The 21,715-nt window shown below is 44.6% G+C and overlaps 1 protein-coding gene across 3 annotated transcripts in view; it reads left to right on the top strand.

The window, feature by feature from the left end:
• The first annotated feature begins 4,409 nt into the window (after positions 1-4,409).
• The window catches only part of ST3GAL2 (ST3 beta-galactoside alpha-2,3-sialyltransferase 2), a 98,535-nt gene continuing 81,229 nt past the window's right edge, over positions 4,410-21,715 (top strand). Inside the window, exon 1 of one of the 3 annotated variants that reach the window (XM_078864039.1) lies at positions 4,410-4,732. Coding sequence is in view for 1 of the 3 variants with exons in the window: in XM_078864038.1 (XP_078720164.1) it covers positions 5,649-5,996 (348 nt within the window). In the remaining 2 variants the exon portion in view is untranslated. Of the gene's footprint in view, positions 4,733-5,603; positions 5,997-7,993; positions 8,014-21,715 lie in introns of those variants that run through there. The other 2 variants (XM_078864038.1, XM_078864040.1) reach the window with 2 other exon arrangements.

Below are 21,715 nucleotides of genomic sequence, written 5' to 3'. Positions count from 1 at the left end.
ACCCTTCTATCTGGCAACAAAACTGACACCTTTTTTACAAGGAGTCATGTTTGCATAGACCACAATACCTGCAGCCATAATGCAAACAAAAAACATAACTCTGATAATATATGCACTGTCCTTGAAGTTGATTGGTCCGCACCCGAGACAGCTTTTCTTAAAGCTGTCACGGGTGCGGACCAACATGACTCCTTGTAAAAAAAAAGGTGTCAGTTTTGTTGCCAGATAGAAGGGTAAAAAACCAATTATATTTTTTACTGGCAAATTAGGTTCCAATGGTATTCCTACCCTTTCTTTATCTTGTAGTTAACTACAGTGCTGTAAGCTGTCCCATTTCACCCAAACCTTCCCAAAAACCTGCATCACAAGCTTTCCCATGGCTACTTAAAATTTTTGAAAGATTTCATTTTTGCTGTGCACAGCCTTGTATTATAAATGTCATCAGCTCTTTGACTTCAGAGGTCAGGAGTTCACATTAGACCACTTTGCATTTTGTGATGTTGACCTTATTGGCCCTTCACATGCAATTAGATTTCATTGTAAGCTCATGTTACCTGGGCGAAAAGGTGGCGCAGTGGTTCGTGCACCCGTGCTATGAACTCGATGAACCGAGTTCACAATTCCCCGTGAACATTCGTGGCCGGTTATCATTTCCTCTCCCCACTGAATCCCACAATCTCCCCGTACTGACCAGCCTGGAGTGACTGACGCATGACATGATATTAATATTAAAGTAAAACATTGCAATAAATGTCATGCTGACAAGGCAGAGGCATCAGCAGTGGAATAGCAATGGGAGTTAATGTATGCAGTGGCATTACAGTAAACTGTATTTTGCTACCTACAGCAAAGCTTTCCTGCACAAAACATGCTGTTTTTAATTGTATGTTTTTTTATTGAAACTTTAAGGGGAAATTTAACTCAACATAAAATGTGCGCTTGATTTTAAGTGGCACGTGGTTTGTTCTCTAATGATAATGATGCCAAAGAACACAGCCATGGAACACGTGAAAGTGATAAGACCTATATTCTTGGGTCTTTCGGTAAAGTCACGGAGATAGGTTCTACGTGACTTTACCGAAAGTCACGAAAGCTTTATGTCATGATAAGACCCAGTTAATTTCAGACGTACCTGTTGAAATGTATTGCTTATTTAGTAGATGTGTTGTGATATACTTTACTTTCATACCTCATAGGCACTAATGAACATGGCCCAATAATCCGAAAAAAAGTTTTTCGATTTTTTCTTCAGTTTGCCAATAAAAAGACCCAGTAACGTTGCAGCCCCGCAATGGATTTGTTCACTCGAAAGTTGGTGCAAGAGGCTCTCCCCTAGAGGGAGCTTCAGAGAGTTAATCTATTGAGCACAACACATTTTTTAAAGGTTTATTACCAATTCAGGAATGATTTTTGTAACTTGAAAAAAATAGAATTGGTATTCAAGGTCTTCCAAATTATATTTTTAATGGTACAATATTTGACTTTTATACTATCTGCATAAATGTGTTTACGTGAATTCATTAACATAGTTTTAAACAATGTTTAAGTCATAAACCACTTCAGTTATTCAAAGCATATTATCTGCAAACTGTTCTTGGATGTTGGGCTTCGAGACTTGCGCTGTGAATTACAAAATAAGAGCATTGTGATCGTGCAGTATTATGATGGAAACGACAAAATAATAGCGTGTTATACACGAACAATACATTTACTTTTGTATCTGATATGCTCACCCAATCTGAAGCACGGTTTAATACCTAATGTATGCCTGCATGCATGTCTGAATCTCATGCTGTATTTTTATTTTCATTCTTAGTATTTGGTAAAGGTGCACCTCTGCAACTGCCTGCTCGCGCAACTTCTGGCAGAAGGGCCTTCAACTCGAGGGAGGTCTAAAGGGTATCTTGACCTACTCCTCTGTCATTGTACCCATTGAAACTGGTGGAGCATTTAAGAAAACTTGCCCCATTGTTCAAACTGCCGCGCCGGGAGAAAGAGACGACGAACTTGTATTGCAAGTCTAGTGTGTTAACCATTAAATCACATCAGCATTGTTAGTATATACTGTGTATAAAAAAAATAAACCGTAAATAACATAAACTTGTTTACGTATTGTAGCACTCTTAAAATATAACTGTCACAAAAACACAATAAAATGCGGGTACTAAAATAACAAAGTTGCATTCGCATTGCTCAGGCGAGTCGATTAGGGTCACGCCATATTTGGCTGCAATAAATTTAACTTTATAAATTAAAAGTTTGGCTGCGATACATTTCCACATGATAAGCCGCTTCGTTGAGCTATCATTTATGGCCAGCTATATATCTCAGTGGGTCGTGATAAAAAAAAATGGTTTATATGCCACAGCACCAGGAAAGCAAAGAAGTTTTACATCTGTGATTGAAATATTCAGCAGGACCTCACATCGCCCAGGGCATAATGCACACCACTATATCTGTTAATTAGTAACTTCACATTATCTTGCCAATGTGATTATTACCTCGTTTAAGATTCTATGACCCAGGGCATGTTTTTTTAAACACATTACCTACTATAATCACCCAGAAATGTCTGTCCGTCCCGCACGTGACGTCACTCCACATGAGGCCCACCCCCTTCATTAATATTCATGCCCGCTTGGAAATTGACACTAACGCACAAGAAGGTCGCGCACTCCACATGGCGAACCCCTCCCCTCATTAATAATCATGAGTGGGTGACGTCACTCCACATGCCGCACCTTTCCACAATAACCGTTAGGGGGTGATGTCACTCTACACGCCGCACCCCTCCCCAATAACCTTGAGCGGGTGACGTCACTCCACATGGGGCACCCCCCCCCGCCCTCATTAATAATCATGAGCTGAACAATTTTTCTTTTGAATATTTCAGATATACTGCAATTTCCACCCGGTGCAAAAAAGCTAGTTACAAAGTATAGCTCATGAGATAACACTTCATGCTGCACGGTGCTGTTAATACATATAAACAAGACAATGCAAACGAGTTCTTTATCTTGTTAATATACGTACAGTACGTTCAGCCCTTTGTAAATCCACTGCTGGATTAATGTGTGCACCACGTTTGACCATATCCTTGCCTATACGTTTGGGTTGAGCGGGTTGGTGAAGAGGGGACCATTACCAAATCGGACATGGCTCCTGATTTTTTTTTTATATTGCTGCAGGGTGCTCACCGTTGTGCCACTCTTCCGCACAATAAATTGCGGTATTTTATATTGACACACTATAATTGCCACATCACGTTTAATTTCCCGTAAAAAACGAGTGAAAACTCTGTAAGTGCTCATGCCACAAATCATGTCCACGTTCACATTTTAAATTCATGGTACGGTAACCAACATCTCAGCTCCGCATCATCATCATGGTTTTTTTCAGCTTTGGCAAATGACTGCGCAGATATCTACTTTAGTTCAGCAGTAACGCAAAGGGGCCGTTGTTTCGATGAGCGGAGCAATCGGTTTCGTTCAACCTACTAAACACAGCACGGCCCAACACGATTTTTGTTCTTGGGTAGTGTTATTTCCTAATTGCTTATGCCTCAAAAGTATAAAAAAAATTACTATTATTTCCCACAAACTTTGCTTTTGTGACCAGGACTTTATGTGAAGGAATGACACAAATGCACACCACGTTTTCTTATTAAAAACAGGAAATTTTATAAATATCACTGTCCTGGTCACAAAAGCAAATTTTGTGGGGAATAATAGCCGTTTTCTGTACTTTTGAGGCATAAGCAATTAGGAAATAACACTTACTACCCAGGAACAAAAAATAATAAATGTGTTACACAGTGTTATTAATGGAGTGGATTATTAATTTTGCTGTTGTTTCCTGGTCCCAAAAGCCACGTTTGTAGGGAACAATATCCATTTTCTGTACTTTTGAGGCATAAGTAATTAAAAAAATAACACTTACTACCCAGGAAAATATTTTCGTTACACGGTAATCACCAGAGGTGTGGACTCGAGTCATGTGACTTGGACTCGAGTCAGACTCGAGTCATGAATTTGATGACTTGCGACTCGACTTGGACTTGCATAACAATGACTTTGTCCCACCTATGAGATGTGGACTCGAGTCATGTGACTTGGACTCGAGTCAGACTCGAGTCATGAATTTGATGACTTGCGACTCGACTTGGACTTGCATAACAATGACTTTGTCCCACCTCTGGTAATCACCAATGTTTACACTCGAGCAACACAACCTCGTGCACATTGCCTAGGCCAATTTGGCTGCGCAGATTTCTACTTGGGCCAGCCTCATCCAGCGCTGCGTGGGTGACGCCGCCTTGTGTTGAGATCCTCGATTGGCTGCGGGCATTCGTACGCTCACCAACGCCATCCGCACGCACGTGAACACCCCCCCCCCCAGCTGCCAAATCCGCTTCCAATCTCCGCTGCCAGCGTTCTAACGTCTTCCGAGAATAAGATGAAAGATGATTTACCAGGATGATGATGACGACGACAACGACGAAGATAATACTAATGGTGATGACGATGTCCTCTAATAATACGAGATAATACAATCCAGGCGCATTGCATTTGTCCGGCAGGCGACCGCCATCCATCCGTCGTGCCATGTTCAACATCATCATCATCATCCGTGTTGCCGTCCGTCTCTTTGCGAGGAGTGGCAGAAGAAGCGAAGCAGTGACAGCAGCAGCAGGAGGGAGAGCAGCAGGAGGAAGATCTGCGCTCCTGTATCTGTACGTGCGACATTGCTGCCGCTGCGTAGCCAGAACCATCATCTCCTCCTCCTCCTCATCCTCCTCCTCCTGCAGGAGATGATCGTTTTGCTCGCGTACGGCGCGAAAGAAGTCCAGCCGTACATGCGTACAGAACCATCACGGGCGCTGCCGGCAGAGGAAGTCGTGCTGCGTTTGCGCGTATTGTTAGGGAGGCACGGAGGGAGGGTGGTGGTGGCGAGTTAGGGATTGTTGTTGTTGGGTGGTTGTGATTGCTGTGGTTGGGTGGTTGGGATTGTTGTTGTTGGGTGGTTGGGATTGTTGTTGTTGGGTGGTTGTGATTGTTGTTGTTGGGTGGTTGTGTTGTTGTTGGGTGGTTGTGATTGTTGTTGGGTGGTTGGGATTGTTGTTGGGATTGTTGTTGGGATTGTTGTTGGGGTGGTTGGGGGGGGGGCAGAGATAGAGGGAACAGGGCCGGAGTGGGGGGCACGGGGGTCCCTGACTTGACTGTTAGTGGTGGTGTTGTTGTTGTTGGTAGGGGGTCGTCTTTGGTGCTGCTCGGAATATTGCTTGTGCCCTTGCCGGCTCTCTGTGGGTGCTCGCTTCAACATAGATTGCCCCAGCAGAGATCTGTGTTGTCGGTGTTCCTGCTACCACTGCTGCTGATGCTTTCTGTTGGTGTCTTTGTCTTCGCTGCTGCTGCTGTAGGTGATGTTGGTAAGCGTGTAATTTTGTGCCCGCATGCGGTTTGGTAGCTGTAATGTGGCTGCTGCTGCTGTTGTTGTAATAGCAGTAGTAGTGGTGGTGGGGGAGGCGACGCAACGGGAGGAAGAGGCTGGAGGGAGAGGGAGAGGGAGCAGGGAGGGAGGGGAGTGGTGGGAGAGAGAGAGGAGAGAGAGACGTGGGGGGTGGTGGTGGCGCTGCCTCGGTTGGCTGGATGAGGAGGGGTTGGGGATGCGGGAGGAGTGCTCAGCGGAGCGGGTATATAGCGAGGGGCACCACCACCACGACGACCACCACCACCACCACCGTCTTGCTCTGCTTCATTGCAACGGATGAGTTTGGCCAGACGGGTAGACGCTTGACGGAAGGACCCCTGGGCAAAGTGTGGCGGGGAGGGTTGCGCAAAAGTCAGTCGCAGCCTCTTTGTCTCGTTAAAACAAAACAAGAAAACTGCATCCCTCCGAAGAAGAAGAAGACGCATCCCACGGCTCCTGCCTGCTCCGTTGAGGGCCACGGGCATGCTGCTGCTGGAGGGCTGATTGAGGACAACCTCGCCGAACAGGTAGGGCAGACGGGGAAGACGACACTCACTCGGACACAGACGACAAGACACGGATCCCACGTGTGACAGACCACACGGGTTTTTTTTGGGGGTTGGGGTTGGTGGGGGGAGAGGGCAAGTGCTGTTCGCGAGCACTTGTGAAAGGCCGGCACATGGCGCACGAGGGCTGGTTTGAGGGGTGGTGTGTGGTCAGCAAGCATCCCGGACCGCCTTTGTCTCTCCCTGCCCCCCCGCGCTGATGTTTTGACATCGCACAGAGAGCTACTCATTTGAACCGACTTCTAGGGGCTCCGAATCGAACTCGGGGAAGGGGTCAGGGGGTTCGTAACTCAGTGCGCTAACCATTGCGCCACCGCTCCCCGTTCTCGGACACGCACGTGGACACGCATTGGCAGCAAATCCGCTGTGCCATGAGACCCCCTAACCTGGCCCTGGGCGGGTGCGTTGGGGTTTTTCTTGACAAGGAGAGGGGAAAAAATTAACCCGTAAAAACAAAGTTTTTCACTATAAATCCTTTATATGCGTGGCGGTTAGAGTCCTCTCGTCCTCTGGCTTGAGATGGCTGCCACCTATGGGTCAGATGATTGCCTGCCACCATTAAGCAATTGGTAATTAAATATAATTTATTTTTTCCTAAAAGTGTAAAGTTATGGGAAAAATTTTTTTCACGAAAATAAATTGTCACGCACAACGAGTCTGTGTGCAAAATGTCAGCTCGATTGGATCACGGGAAGTGGGTTAAAAAACGACCGAAAGATTTGCACGGTCGTAAGCGCGCAAGCAAGCAAGTGAACTTAATATAAAGGATTTAAAAAAGGCAAATTGGAGGACCGGTCAGTCGAGAAGAGCCACGGGCTGGCTGGCATAGCGGTGGCATCGTGGCTCAAGATCTCCTCCTGCGCTGAGAGATTTCAACTTTTTCCGTGGCAGCTTAAGCTTCGTGCGCTGTCGCTGCTGCGACGGAATATGCAGCGTGGTGTGGTGGACATTGTACTCTCTGGGTTGCCGGGTTATTATCAATAAACTCACAGGAGGAGGAGAGATTTTGTCGAGGCGTTGTCTGAACAGTTTGAACAGTTTATTTAGAATTGCCCCATGAGCTAAGGAAGCTCTTGAATCGGGTTTCATCAGCAACAAAAAGCTAGAAAATTAAAACGCAATGTTTGCAATAGGTCATGTAAAAATTATAAATACAAGACGTACAGCAATGATAAAAGTCAACAGATTTAAAACGTACAATATATTGCTTAATGATCAATTAAATATTTCACTAAAGTGAACATTAAGATTAGAGAAACGTACTGAAAAATAGTGCATCTAGAGCGAGGAATAAGATTCGATAAAATGTTGAGTTTTCAAAACGAGCAATACGAATCGCGTTGTGCGCATTTTTCTCGTGCGCGGTTTAGTTGCGTTATCATATTCCTCAGCGTTTCTGAATCGCGTATTGTACTTTGTATATTGTTGTACTTGTATGTGATGGATTTTTTTAACCGTGATAAGAAGTATTTTCGAATGACTGTTTGTAACAGTGCTCACACCGCACCAAGTTTAGCCACGTTCCTAAGGCTATATAATTCCCATAAACCTCATCCATTTACAAACTGTGAACACTGAAAAAGCAGTTCACGTGTCCCAGTACTGTAGCGTTTTTTTCCTTTCTTGTTTGCCTGTTTTCTACTCCCAACTCAAAATGAGATGGCTTAATGGAAAGCACATGTGTGCTCTCTGACACATGTGATCGTGTCTTGGGTTCACGTGCACTCTGGCGTTCTTAATAAAACTGCTTGTTTTGGGGGTGGGATGGCGGTGGCTTGTCTTGTGGTATGTCATCAACGAAGAGGCATCGTACAACAGCGATGTTCGGACACAGCCCTGCAATTCCTCGTTCCTATTGGGACGGTTACACTCCCAAACCAGAGGGAGATCTCGAGAAATGGACTCAAGCATCGTAATTCCACCCACCCACCACCACCACTCTTTCACGCTGGCTGGCCCTAACGTCTTGGAAGAAGAGGTGGGAGTTACTCGCACTGTTATACCACCAACAACTCCAAGCTGCCAGCCGCTCGACTGACTTGATTGAACCCATTTGGTTGTCCTGCTGGGTGGACAGAGTCTGGAGGGAGGGGGAATTCAGAATATTGCACCGTTGTTCCGACTGATGCGCGCTGTGTGGGCGACACTCTGGATTTGAAAGTCCAATGTGCCAACCATTTATACTACGGTGATGCCCCCGTCATATCGTGGCCTCTAGGTTATAACGCAGAGTCTCAAACTTTTTTTGTTAAGGAATGTCCTGCGTTGGGATGTTTGGCCACTTCCATTGTAAAGATTGTTTACACGTGGGGGCGGAAATCGTAGTACCCAGAGAGAAGCCGCCACGCGTACAAACGATATAACACACAACGGCCTGTAGAGTAGAGGGTAAAGAACCCACTTGCTGTACTGCCGTCTAATGACCACCAACGCAGCGCAGCACATTTGCGAATTTCACAAATCTGCGTGTGATCCGCCAACCTTTTTCTCCAAAGCGCAACCACCCCTGGGGTTGATGCCAGGACGTAATGATTCATGGGCGTCGCGTTATTTCTATCGGGTGCTATGTTGCCATCGTCAACTCTGGAGAGACAAAGGCGGTCGGGGTGGTTTTGACTCGTACATAGGTGTTCTCTCAAATACAGTACTTGCCCTTTACAGCTTGTGGGGGTGCAGCAGAGAGAGTTTAATTAGACAGACAGTGCAATGTACAGACTCGGACTGGTTAATTCCTTTCCGATGATGCTGTTGCGAGTCTGTTGAGCACGAACATCAAGTCCCGTTATTCGCCAGCGGGGCTCTCTGGCTGGGAGTGGCTCTCGGGGTGAATAATGGCTTTGGAATGGAACGGCGTGTGTGGTTTGTGTCCTGTTCTCTCTGCTTCTTGTATGAGACCGTGAGAGATCGTGTTTTTACAAATTGCTGGCATCAGTGGACGTATTAGACACGTGCATATCGCCATTCCTCCGCAGGGAATGATTGTTTTCAGACCATGTTACATATATTCCAGTACAACTACTTACTGTATCGGGGGAGAAAGAATAATACATCGTAATTGATCGTAAAATGTAAAGGTGCTGCTCTGTAATTGACTATGCACGCCACAGTCGGTGAAATGTCTTCCACGACAGGGAAATCTAAACTTCAAATCTAGAGGATATCCGCCCAATTCTTCCATGCTGGACAAATGTCTTGGAAGGGGTGGCAGTACCCACGCTTTAACCCACCACGAGCACCATGATGATTGACTGTACAGTCACAGAAACTAAACATTCATTTGTGCAGTGAACTGGCGTGCAAAGTGCTGTTGTGTGAGGAATGGCAGAAATCCACTATTCCGCGGTAATGTTGGGGATGGAATTGACGCTGATCATAAAAAATGACGGATAATGGATTGTGTGATGATGAGCTTCACTTATTCACATCTATTGCGGAAAATATGAAACAGTCTCAGGATGGAAAAAAAACTGTCGATAATGAGGACTACCTGGTAAAATAAAAACGAAATGAAAGTTTAGCTTATAGGATCATGGGTGGCATGAGTTCTACTGTAGTTGTATAAGAACCTATATTGGGTCCTATAATATCAATCATCGTTGTAGTTTGCTTGCTTTAGAGTCAGACATATGTGAGATTTCATTGCAGCCCTTTGGCCCACGTGCCAGCTCAGTTGTGTGGATTCTCACCACCTTATTACAAGTTCAACTATATCCCAGTTTATTTCTCCCCACTTCTTTCTCCAGTCTAACAAAGTCTGACTTTCCCGACGGAGTTCCCTGTGTTGTTGGTAGCAATGGTCAAACCAAGAAGGTGTCCTGTCTATATTGAGTGAGTCTTTGCGGCCCCTGGTCTTTTGTAAACGCCTGCTCTCATCGTGGATAATGGACCGATGGGGCTGTTGTTTTGGGCGTATTCGGTATTGTGGTTTTTGTTGTTGTTGACCATACTTAACCACACCAGTTCGTGTGGTTTGGCGAAGGGAGCACATTTTGGCTCGCCCAATCGCTGGCTGAGTAGATTGGCTGACGTGAGTGCCCCAGTGCAGTGGAGCTACTCGGCTCTTAAAATAAGCATTGGCAGATGCCTCTTATATAACACAAGGGGTTTAATGGTTGAGAAATAAAGCATGAATTGTGATTTATGTATTATATTAATTAATGCAATAGCGTACAGTATTTTAGTTTTATGTATTTGACGTCTTATATTTTCTATTGACAGCTGCGCAACGAATATACATTGCTTATTTTGCCCTAGTATTGACCAGCAATATTTAACATGTATCTTAATGCCACCATGTCTACAAAGACAAAGATTCCTCGCATAGCCTTTAACAGAGTGTTGGGGCAAGTGCTGTTAGCGGGCATCTATAAGACTGGCACGACACACAAGGGAGTGGGTGGCCAGCACCACGCCCGGCCGCCTTTGTCTCCCTAGTGGCAATGTTTACACACTGAACCAGGTATTAATTTGAGGCTGAGTCGACCTAGGAGAGGCCCAGGACTGATTCAGATAATCGTCTCTGGTGTTTGCCGTGAGTGGGAATTCAACTCGAGATGCCAGATTCGTAATGTTAACCGGCGGCATTCCCTATGCCCACACCATACACACACACACAAATATGTACACTTTAGCATGCAATATGTAGTACAGACCATTTTTAATCGGTGTATTTAATAGTGATTATGAGTTCAGTCCGGCGATTGTATAACCCACCATAGGCAATGCGACTCTTTACTCAATTACTTCATCGTGCTCAAATTACCAGCAAAAAAAACACATGCCGCCAGCCATTAGTGCTTCCTGCAATTTCAGAATCACGGTTCGGTTATAAACTAAGGTATGCGTTGCGCGAAAATAACCCAACGCGGATCCATATTTTAGTTTCCTTCAGTGGCCACGTCGCCCATTGCAAGTTGTGTAGATTTGTACGGTTAACGATCAACTTAAGTAAGGCTGCGTTGCTCGTCCGTGTTGTGGGCCAATTACACAGAGAGAAAGCCAGAAATTGCCTCCCTGTCAAGCACGTGGAATGCATTTGAAGCGATCTGTGATGACCTGGCACGGAAGTCATTAGTGCAGCTCAACCATCGCACATCTTGCACAAGCCTCAGGCTCCCTCAGCAGGAGGTAGAGGGACGGATTTCTTGTGAGAAGAAAAAAAACATGACAGAGGAAAAAAACATGACAGTTTTTTCTCTCTCTATGCGTGCTTCGTAATCAATGCGATGTCTATCCTGTAAAATATGATGATGTTAGGCATTTGTTTAGCTTGCATTAGATATCCCTTATTGGCATACTTTCTGCCTGTATTAATTTGCTCCGTAGTCCAGCGAGAATGGCAATAATGTGGGAAATTCCAACTTTTGACCTCGGGGCTTGTGAGAGAAACAGTCAATTTGGGTGTTCCCGTGAATGGCAACCCTCAGATTTTTCGCACACACTCTGTTTAAAACAAGCTGTATGGGAGGTGACTTTGTTGTCCGTTCGTTCCGAAATAAATGTGCTTGGCCTTTCCAATCGAAAAAAAAACCCATTTCTTTAGTCTGAGTAAGCAGTTGATGGTAGCTTTGTCTTGCAGTGTTATAAATAACTAGTATGTGTGCTGTGCCTTTTAACACAAACACGCAGACTTGCTATTTCACTTAACAAACTATTTGGTGATACCGTATTGGCATTGGTGAATAAACGCTAATAACAACAACAGCAACCTAAACATATTCATCACTAACACCGTGGCCTTAAAAGTAAAACATATATGTAATCGGTGACGTTTCGGGCAATAACCCTTCGCCATTGCACATACTAGAACACACACTTTGCTAGGCTTTGTTCCCGTTTCTCCACTGCCCCCCATCTTGCCTGTCAGCCACAGTCTCATTTCCTTCCGCCCCTGCGTTATATCCGTCACAGTGACATTTCCACGTCACGCGTCCTTTTTAAACACCAACAAACAGCGGGACAATGATGCTCGCGTACATATTTTGCGCCCCGTTACGAAACATTGCGGAGCGCACATTTATTTTCAGCTGTTGGGTGTTTTAGTTTAGCTGGACAATTTCCATGACGGTGCCCGTAACTGGCTGCCTTCTTGTGCAATGTCCTCAGTGTTTCGTTAACGGTGGCATAGTTCGTGAGATGTTGATTAGGTGACGCCGGCAGGCATGTCGCTGTGCCGGTCAAGTGAACCGAGTCACACACAGCAGTCGTTTGTTGAGCCTGGTTGCTTAATGACTGTCTTGTCCATGTGTCTTGCCCCATCTACTTGCGGTCACACGTGGGCCACCAGCTCTAGCCCCTGCTGTTTGACGCTGGGGTGTTTTTTTTTACGTTGTTGTTTTTTGGTTTCTGCCAGCCCCATGTTGTTGACGTCTCCCTGCTGGGGTGGAATTAAATGCATCCGTGTCGTTGCCCCTTTTTGAAGTTGTTGCTGTTTCTTGCAAAAAATTGTGTGCGAGCGAATGTTTCCGACGGTACGGATTGTGGTAAGCAACGCCCAACCCCGTAGATTGTGATTTTGTTTTAAAGGAAAGAGGGGGGGGGTGTAAGTTGAGTGAGAGGTCGTGACAAAATGTGAAGCGAACTTTTAACAGGAATGTTAGGGGCCGTCCATAAATGACGTAATGCACCTGGGGGGGGGGGGGTCAGATATTTGTGACGATGTGTGACGAGGGGGGGGGGTTGAGAAATGTGACGTCACATCAAAATGCCCAACTTTAAATAAATATAGACAACACGTTCTACTTAATTAAATAGACTTTTTAATACATGTTTTCTCCTACAACATCAGAGTGCAGCGGCACATTAAATACGCACGATGATGACAATAGTTTAAAGCGATTTGAAGCATGTTTTATTTGGTGGGGGGCAGAGCTTTGTGACGTCATATTTGAGGGGGGGGTCTGACTCTTTGTGACGCCATGTGACGATGGGGGGGGGGGGTCAAAAATCGTCCAAAATCGCGTGACGTCATTTATGGACGGCTCCTTATGAGAATGAGCAATGTTAGGATTGCCTTTCGTCTTATCGTGCATTCTGTTCTGGCTCCCCACTCCCTCTGTTGTTTACCACTAAAGTATGTTAATGCCAATTGTTTAACCTTTTCCAATTGTCTAATCTACGTCCAGCCAGCCCCGTTCAGCTATTGCCGGTAGATTGTATTCTTCAAAGAAAGCTCGCAAATTAAACAAATACATAGGTGTGGGGGAGGCGTGGTGTCCGGGGTCTCGCTAACGCGAAGCAGATTGTTGCTGGGTTGGGAACGTGCAGCTTTGAGCAGGCATCACGAACCTTCAATACGCATCTTTCTTTTGGCACGCAACCCACTCACTGCAGGCTTGTGCTTGATTTCACCTGCGAGTGCGCATATACACATTGTGAAATACACGACGTGCGTTTTGGTTACTTCATAAGTGAGTCAATATTTACCCAGTAACACCCTGTATCATGAACACGTAGACACGAATTCGTTTTGGATAGGGTTGCTCTACATTGCTGGGCGCTTTAGGGGCCGTCCATAAATGACGTCACGCGATTTTGTCCGATTTCTGACCACCCCTGCCCTCCCCTCTCACACGGCGTCACAAAAAGTCAGACCCCCCTCAAATATGACGTCACAAAGCTCTGCCCCCCCCCCCCAACCGTATTTCCATTTTTAACATAAAACATGCTTCAAATCACTTTAAACTATTGTCATTGCAGTGCGTATTTAATGTGGCGCTGCACTCTGATGTTGTAGGAGAAAACACGTATTAAAAAAGAGTCATTGGAAAGCGAAATTTAGCATAAAATTCACTTGAAAATATTCATCGTCTAGCTAAAACTGCAGATGTTCAGAATATTATATTGAAATTCTCTTACAATTATAAAATATTAAAAGTAATTATAACTATAAAAAAAATACTTTTCACTTTGTAGTAGAACGACAATCACATATTCATTCCACAGAATCAAAAGCCCTGGTAGAATCATTAAAATTAAAATGTTTAATAACAATAATTTTAAAAAAGTACAAAATGTATGCTTCGCCATTCTCCCATGGAGAAGCAAAATGCTCCTTCATGGAATAAATAAAAGGTGACCTTTGTAAATTAAAATAATCAAATAGTTAATAATGAAAATTAATCAAAATTAGTGTTATAACAATTATATTAAATTAAGTAGAACGCGTTGTTTATATTTATTTAAAGTTGCGCATTTTGATGTGATGTCACATTTCTCACCCCCCTCTCCCCCTCGTCACACATCGTCACAAATGGCTGACCCCCCTCCCCCCCTAGGTGCGTGATGTCATTTATGGACGGCCCCTTAGACGCGATACGATGTAATTGATTACAACTGCCAAAATGATGGGATGGTGGTAACAAAAAAAAAACTGCCACAATATTCATACTCTTTGGTTTTTTCAGTAAAGTTACGTAGGTAAAAAAACTAAATAAAATAAATTTCAGTGAAAACAACTAAATTAAAACAAATCACGACGTTTCGAAGGCAACACAAGCCTCCTTGCAGTCACGAAAACTTAAAATCTAGAATGCCACAATATTGTAATGATCCTCCCAACTTTATAATGTGCTGTCACATCAGTATCCGCTCACTCTCGTCGAGAGAGAACAACTCGCAGGTGTGAGGAGGAACTCCAGTTAAGCAGGAAGGCGGTCACGAGGTGAGCCGGTGCTATATCAACAATTGCCCAAGCTCTGGGCTCCTCTATATTTAGGCGTTATCAACCAATTAATGAGTATTTACAAGAAACCGGAATATTCTCAAAAAGAAAAACCCACGATGCGAGGGGGCAGCACTCTATCCCATAGAGAATGAACAGATGGAGTCCATCTTTGCTGTACTGTACCGCCTTCTTCTGGCAAGCCAGGGTATGGAACCTCGCCACGTGGGGGAAGGGAGTCTCACAACATTCGTACGATCCACAAACCCTCGCCTCCACAGTGCTGGATTGCAGGCGTGCATAGCCACCAACTGCCCAGCCAAATTATTACAATATACAGTAATTATATTTTTTATTTTACAATCATTATAAAGGGACCTTGCCATGGTGTGATAGTACACGCGACTTGCAATCCAGGGGTTGCTGATTCGGCAGTTGAAACAATGGGCAGGTTTCTTAAACTCCCTGGCCTCTGTTCACCAAGCAATATAATTGGGTACATCACAGTTCGTCACTGAGCTGGGCACGTGTGTTGGGGTAAAGTGTGGGTACTCCCACTTCTTCCAAGACGTTTTGCCAGTGTGGAAAAGTAGGCCAAAAATGCATTTTCTAGAGCTTCCTCCAATGGAAGTCCTTCCTCCAGCAGCAGTGTGTTCAAATAATGGCAAGGCCAGTGAGCGTGGGATATTGCCACTTGTGACCTCCAGGCTTGTGCTTCTATGTGGAGACGCCTGACATTGTTTAACACGCGCCACAATCCGAGTGGTTTAAAAACCGTATCGCTGTGTTGTCCGCGCACTGCTCTATGAACCCAGGGCACCGCAGTGGTGAGATGTTAACTACCTTGCGTGGTATACAGGAGGAGGTCATGGGTTCGATCCTGACCCTGACATCTGTATATTTGGAGTTTGAATGTTCTACTCGTGGTCGTGTGGATTTTTCTCCGGGTCCTCCTGGTTTTTCCTCCACATTTAGAAACATGCGTTAAGAGTTTTTGGCTGCTATAAAATTCCACGTGGTAACGCACTTCGTTGAGCTATCCATTTGTGGCCAGGTGGCTTCTGAAAAAAGAGTTATGTAGCTCAGTTGGCCTTACCTGGTAAAATAAAAATAGTCTAGTTTACCTAAGTTTGATTCCTCACCACGGCTAGCATCATTGAAGAGGGATCTCTGAAACCAGCTATGCCCTTCCTGCCTCTCCACCCCTTCATTAAACCGCAGTCACCAGTGTGAACTACGGTCAAACGAACCTGGAGTCTTGGGGGATGCCTTTGTCCAGCAGTAATTTGATGAAGGGCTGTACTTTCATCATTATTATACTCACTCAGCTAATTGCATGTGATTTGGCCTTTCCTCCGGAAATAAATGTGACTGGCAATGAAAGAAAAAACGAATGAACGATTAATTTATTTAATAATAACTGGCCATCTCACCAGTGAATAATCATATTTGTGATCTGGAAAATACTGTACCTCTGATGTGCAGATAATAAACTGCCAGGAAGTTTATCAACGTAGACCGCAGCACGGTTTTGACGGTGGATGCTCGTGAATCGGGAGCAAACACAATCATCTTTTTGTAAAGCGGTGATTGCACTTTCGAAAAGAAGGCCGCGGGCTACACTTTCTAACGTGCTAATTACCATTCCTGGATTGTATTGAGTGATTGATGCATGCATGCACATTATTCGGTCAATGTATAATCCCATCGACATAATTAGCACCACGGGAGACTATCAAGGGACGATCAAATTCAATTGTTGCAAGCACAAGCGACATACAATGCAAAGTATGTAATATTTTCACATGTCGTTGGTGTCCCTTTGAATCACGCGTGTGGCGTTAAGTGAGGTGCACCAATAAGGCGTTAGTTACCCTTTAAAATGAAAACATATATCTTTGAGCGCTAAAAACAGATGGAATGTTGTTAGGTACGTAGATATTTGCCGATTGCCCAAGAGTGTTTTTTTTGACGGCAAAAAAGACAATCTATGGAAATCTTCCAATTGGAATAAATATTCGTCGATGCATCTGTTCACGTCATGGGCCTGGCACTGGGTGCGTTCAGTTATTTGCGTGCGTTCTTGAACGTCTGAGCGAAGCTCTGCCAATCGCAATCAAATGATGCACTTGTGTGGGCGGCAGCGAATTTTTATTTTGGTTGCTGATATGCAGTGGTTTTTCAAGCCAGGTGTCCCCGTCCCCCCCTTTGCTGCATACCCACCGTACCCGCGGTGGTACAAGACATCTTAGGCCACAGGATTGCGTAATTGGCCGCAAAGCCAAATAGTTCCCCCGAAACTGGGTCTGTGGGAAACGCCCAAAACGTCTCCAAAAGCCAAACTTGATGCACTCCATCGGGATGGAAGATGCCAAAGTGCACGCGCTAAATATGCACGATCTCACTTAAGTCAAGGGCAATATCTTCTTGGTTCTTTCGGTAAAGTCACGTAGAAGGGAAATAATAAAATAATAATAAAACATAATCAAATAATTCTCACGACGTTTCGGCCACAACGCAAGCACCTGAGGACGGCTGCTTGCGTTGTGGCCGAAACGTCGTGATAATTATTTGATTATGTTTTATTTTAATTATTTTATTATATCCCTTCTACGTGACTTTACCGAAAGAACCAAGAAGATGAATCCCTGCAGTCACGAAAGCTTTAAATCAAGGGCAATACCTTGATATTGAACACAAATGTATTTCACTTATCATTACAGTATTTCGCGTGCAAGTTGCTTTGTTTTTAAATTATGATTGTACATTTTAACAAAGAACATGACATGGCTATGCCCATTTACCAATTAAATCCCTTTTCAAAAGAGGTCGCCAAGCAGTTCGCTCTCTTTTGCATCGGCAGTGTTAATTTTACCGGCAACTTTGACGGCGATTTCGTCGAAGGACGTCTCTGCCTCATGTCGGTGCTCTGCCGGCTCAGACTGGTAGGCAATTTCACGCACCGCACAGCCAGAGATGATTGTGCACAATGCCCATTTTGCTTGTTGGCTTTTTCTCGGAAGCCGCCAAAGGAGGACTTGCCGTTCCGTACCAGTGCAACACTTGAGCTGCTGCTTTCGAGAGAAGCCCTGCAGGTGTATTTCGCCGTGGATTCCGATGCCACAGCACGCAGTCTCGAAATTGCGTGATTAATGGGTGACTTAGAAGGAGTAATGATGTTTTTTTTATCATGAAGACAATATATGCCGTTATGCTAGAGCAATTTTACGCAGAATAGCTTGAATATTTTTTGTTGCCATCATTAAGCGTCAACGAGACGAAACGGGATTGCACCTGCTCGCATTATAAAACGTGACCTGTGGCACATAAACAGGTGGAATAAATACCTAGTCACTGATGGGGAGCCATTACAAATTTAGCTTCTAACAGACTCAAAATGAACATGATAATGTGATCTCGTGTGTGCTCTTCATCGTTACTGATTATGTGGGCGCGTTTAAAGTAGGGGGTTGTGTGTGTGTGGAGGGAAGCTACTCGCCCACCTTTCCCTGCTGTGTGTGTGTGGGTGTATGTATGTGGGTCGACTCAGCCTCAAATGAGTACCTGGTGCGGCGTGTAAACATCGCCACTGGGGAGACAAAGGCGGTCGGGCGTGGTGCTGCCCAACCACCCCCTTGTGTGCCGTTCCGGCCTTCATAGGTGCTCACTAACAGCACTTTCCCCAACAGTCTGCTAAGGCTATACGGGGATCTTGTCCTTGTGCATTCCTATGTGTGGTTAGCGGTGGTTAGCGTGCTTGTTACGAACCCAGTGACCCCAGTTTAATTTCCGCTCACCACCAATATCAGTGACGAATATCTGATCTCGTGCTGGGCTTCCCTTATGTCTACTAAGCCTTAAAATTTTTAGCTGGTGCTGTTCGTAAGCATGAGTACTAGGGAGACAAAGGTGGCCGGGCATGGTGCCAGCCACCCACCCCCTCTTGAACCTTGCCAGCCTTCATCGGTGCTCTCTAACAGCACTTGCCCCGAACGTCTATTGAGGCTATACGGGGCATCTTTGTCTTTGTGCCTACGTGCACATATTCACGGGCGAGGGCCTCCCATTACCCCCTAGGTCAAACCCAGTGTTGCCAGACCTCCGACAGGAGGAGGCCATCACACTGTCAAACCGGTGTCTGCCAGTTGCCAATGTAAATTGGACGTTGAGACCTTCACTTAGACAGGTACGCTGACACCAACAACATGTAGAGATGTGCCATGCAGTAACAGGGAGTACTAGAGTGCCGTGTGGTATTACATGGCTGTCGATGCCTATGCGATTGTTTGGCGTGCCTTGAATGGTGTTTAAAATGCTGGGTGAGATTATGTCATTTTTTGTAATGTTTTGTTTCGGTCATGTGTTTGTATCATTTTCTAGCCGGCAGTTATTATTATTATTGTTCATAAATGTGGTTTAAAAATGTCCTGCTTTTGCAGAATTACGTGCAAAATTGTCACTCACAGACATGATTTCTTGCAAAATGTTTCAGTTTTTTTAAACATTTTGAGGGTGAAGATTCCCATTATAACAAATAATAATGACACGTTCTTTAGATATATATATATTTTAGGTCTAACATACCGGGCTGAGTGCAGTTTATAATTTTACTGATGAACTATAAGGTAATGAAAAACAACCTTTGAAAATGATAATTATTATTGGAAGGGAGGTGAAAGTTTTAATTTTAAATCTCCCCGTGGAGCCAAATCACGTGGCCCCTGAAGGGTAACTGCTCAAATTGGGCCTGCATTCTTCCGACCATTTACAAGCTGTGTAATGGAACGCTCCACAGTTGCACATCACATTAGTTAAGCATTTTTAATATATTGTTTTGTTTTCTACTTATTTGTGTGAAATGTGGCCCAGCAGTGTGACGTATGCAACGCAAGACCACTTCTGCGCTCATGGCCAAGGATTTACATCTTATTCAGTCAAGCATCCATTTTCTAAAATGTCTGAACTGTTAAACACACGTTCATTATTGCGCGACATAAACCAAGCGTTGTCTCTTGGTGTGTGGCAACAGAGGGGTAGATATGTTTATTCAAAATGTACACGTGCAGCCCTTGCCAATCCACCACTGGTAGAGGGCCTCGCCATGAATACCAGCCATTGGGGGTTATTTGACCCGACTTCAACACACTGCTCAGTGCGAGTTTGTGAAGCCGGGGAGCATAAACGTGAGATCATTTAAGTGTAAGAGCAGCAAAACGATAGCACCTAAATGAGGAACGCATGCAGTCGGGGGGTGGGGGGGGGAAACACCCCATGCAAAATAAGTAAAAAAGAAACAGCCTGTGTGTAACACAAAAGCGAATCTACGAAATGTGTTTTACTGCAGTCTATGATTAAAACGGCTTGCTTACCTAGGTTTGCTTCACCTACATTGAAAGTAGGCCCGTGCTCAATTCCTCAGCAGCATTGCAATTGGAAAATAAATGGCCGCACAGGAATGTGTGAACGAAGGTGCATGGAGGTGAGGTGGTGGCGTGAAAAGTGTCTCTGTAAAGTCGTGGGGTGTTGATTTAACACATTTTTGCCCGGCGTGTTGTTAGTAGGTAACGTAATCCTCTTACGAGTTAACGATGTTGACCCTGACTTCACGAAAACTCAAAGTACACACGATTTAATATCGTACGTGTAGATACCGGTTCAAATATTGTAACGCTGTAGTCGTAATTCTGTTTTACAAATAAAGGTCGATCTAACATTTGGGGTGTCTTATGACCATGAGCAAACATGTTAATTTCAATGGGAAAGATGAACTCCACATTTGCACAAACTCAAATCCTGTGTATCTAGCGCATGCAGCGTGAACTTGCATACCCCCTACATTTCACAATCCCAGTTTCATTGGATCTCATGTTAAGAGTATAAGCTCGCATGTGCCAGGATAACATTCAAGGATGTAAAAGCAATGGTCAACTGGATTCCTGTAAATGCATATTAAAAACATTTTACAACATTTTTTTTTCTTAGAAAACTACCGGAAATTTGGTCTAAATCTAACGGAGAAAAAGTGGACACACGGACAACGTACAGTTTTAATCAGGCGCAGCTCACAAACTTTTGGGATTCTTTTTTCACAGTGCACAATTTCTTAAGTACCTTGAGCACAACACAGAAGGCTGCACTCCGATTTTAACAGAGAGCATTGGACCTCTCTCCTGCTTCAACATTCTACGCCTTGGCCAATTTATCACAATTTACATGCGCATGCGTGTGGGCTTTTGGCTCTGAGGGACCGGCACAGTGGAGCATAGCTTTGCAAATTGTGTGATGACGAACTGTGCTCCCATTCTCAAGAGGCACATCAACCCGCACAATTCACAACATTTACAATACTGTACAGTGCAACGTCTCAAATGCAACCTCCTGGTATATGTATATACTCTTCCGGTTTGTTTTCTTATTTCGTAGAAAGAACTCTCTTCCTGTTTTCTGCACCCACGGTTTGATTTGCAGAACCATCCTATTATATGCCCATTAGTTAATTCTATTAGTTGGTCGTATCCACGGGTAAACAGGGGCATGTCGAAAAGGTGGAATATTGTTTTGTTAACGACTGGCTGTGGAAAGCTGTGCGGATAATGGGAGTGATTTCCACAGATAATGCCTTTGAAACATCATCTGCCAAGAGTGCCCCGCACAGAATCCTGGATAAGCCTCGGTTGAGATATTTTTCTTGGAAAGGGAACCATTTGACGAAAATGTGGACATATTTTTGAAATGACAGCCAAGTGCCACCTGGCCAGGGCTTCGGCTCAATACGTCTGAGGTGCCCTTTGTGTGACACTTTGGCACTAAACTTCACGCGACTATATCGCGGTTGGAGAAGTACGGTGCGAAATAAGTTCTACATACATTCGTGATGCCACAATCTATCATATTACCCCCAGCTCCTTCACCATCCCCAGCCAACGCCATCACTCAGGGTTCCAGAACTGATGGAGACCGGGGGCTGCCATTTTAATTTAATCGGCTACGTGTGTTAAATCACGGTGTTGAGATGTTA

Source organism: Lampetra fluviatilis, chromosome 17, assembly GCF_964198595.1.
Source record: "Lampetra fluviatilis chromosome 17, kcLamFluv1.1, whole genome shotgun sequence".
Taxonomy (NCBI): Eukaryota; Metazoa; Chordata; class Hyperoartia; order Petromyzontiformes; family Petromyzontidae; genus Lampetra; species Lampetra fluviatilis.
This window is presented reverse-complemented; position numbering and strand designations above follow the sequence as displayed.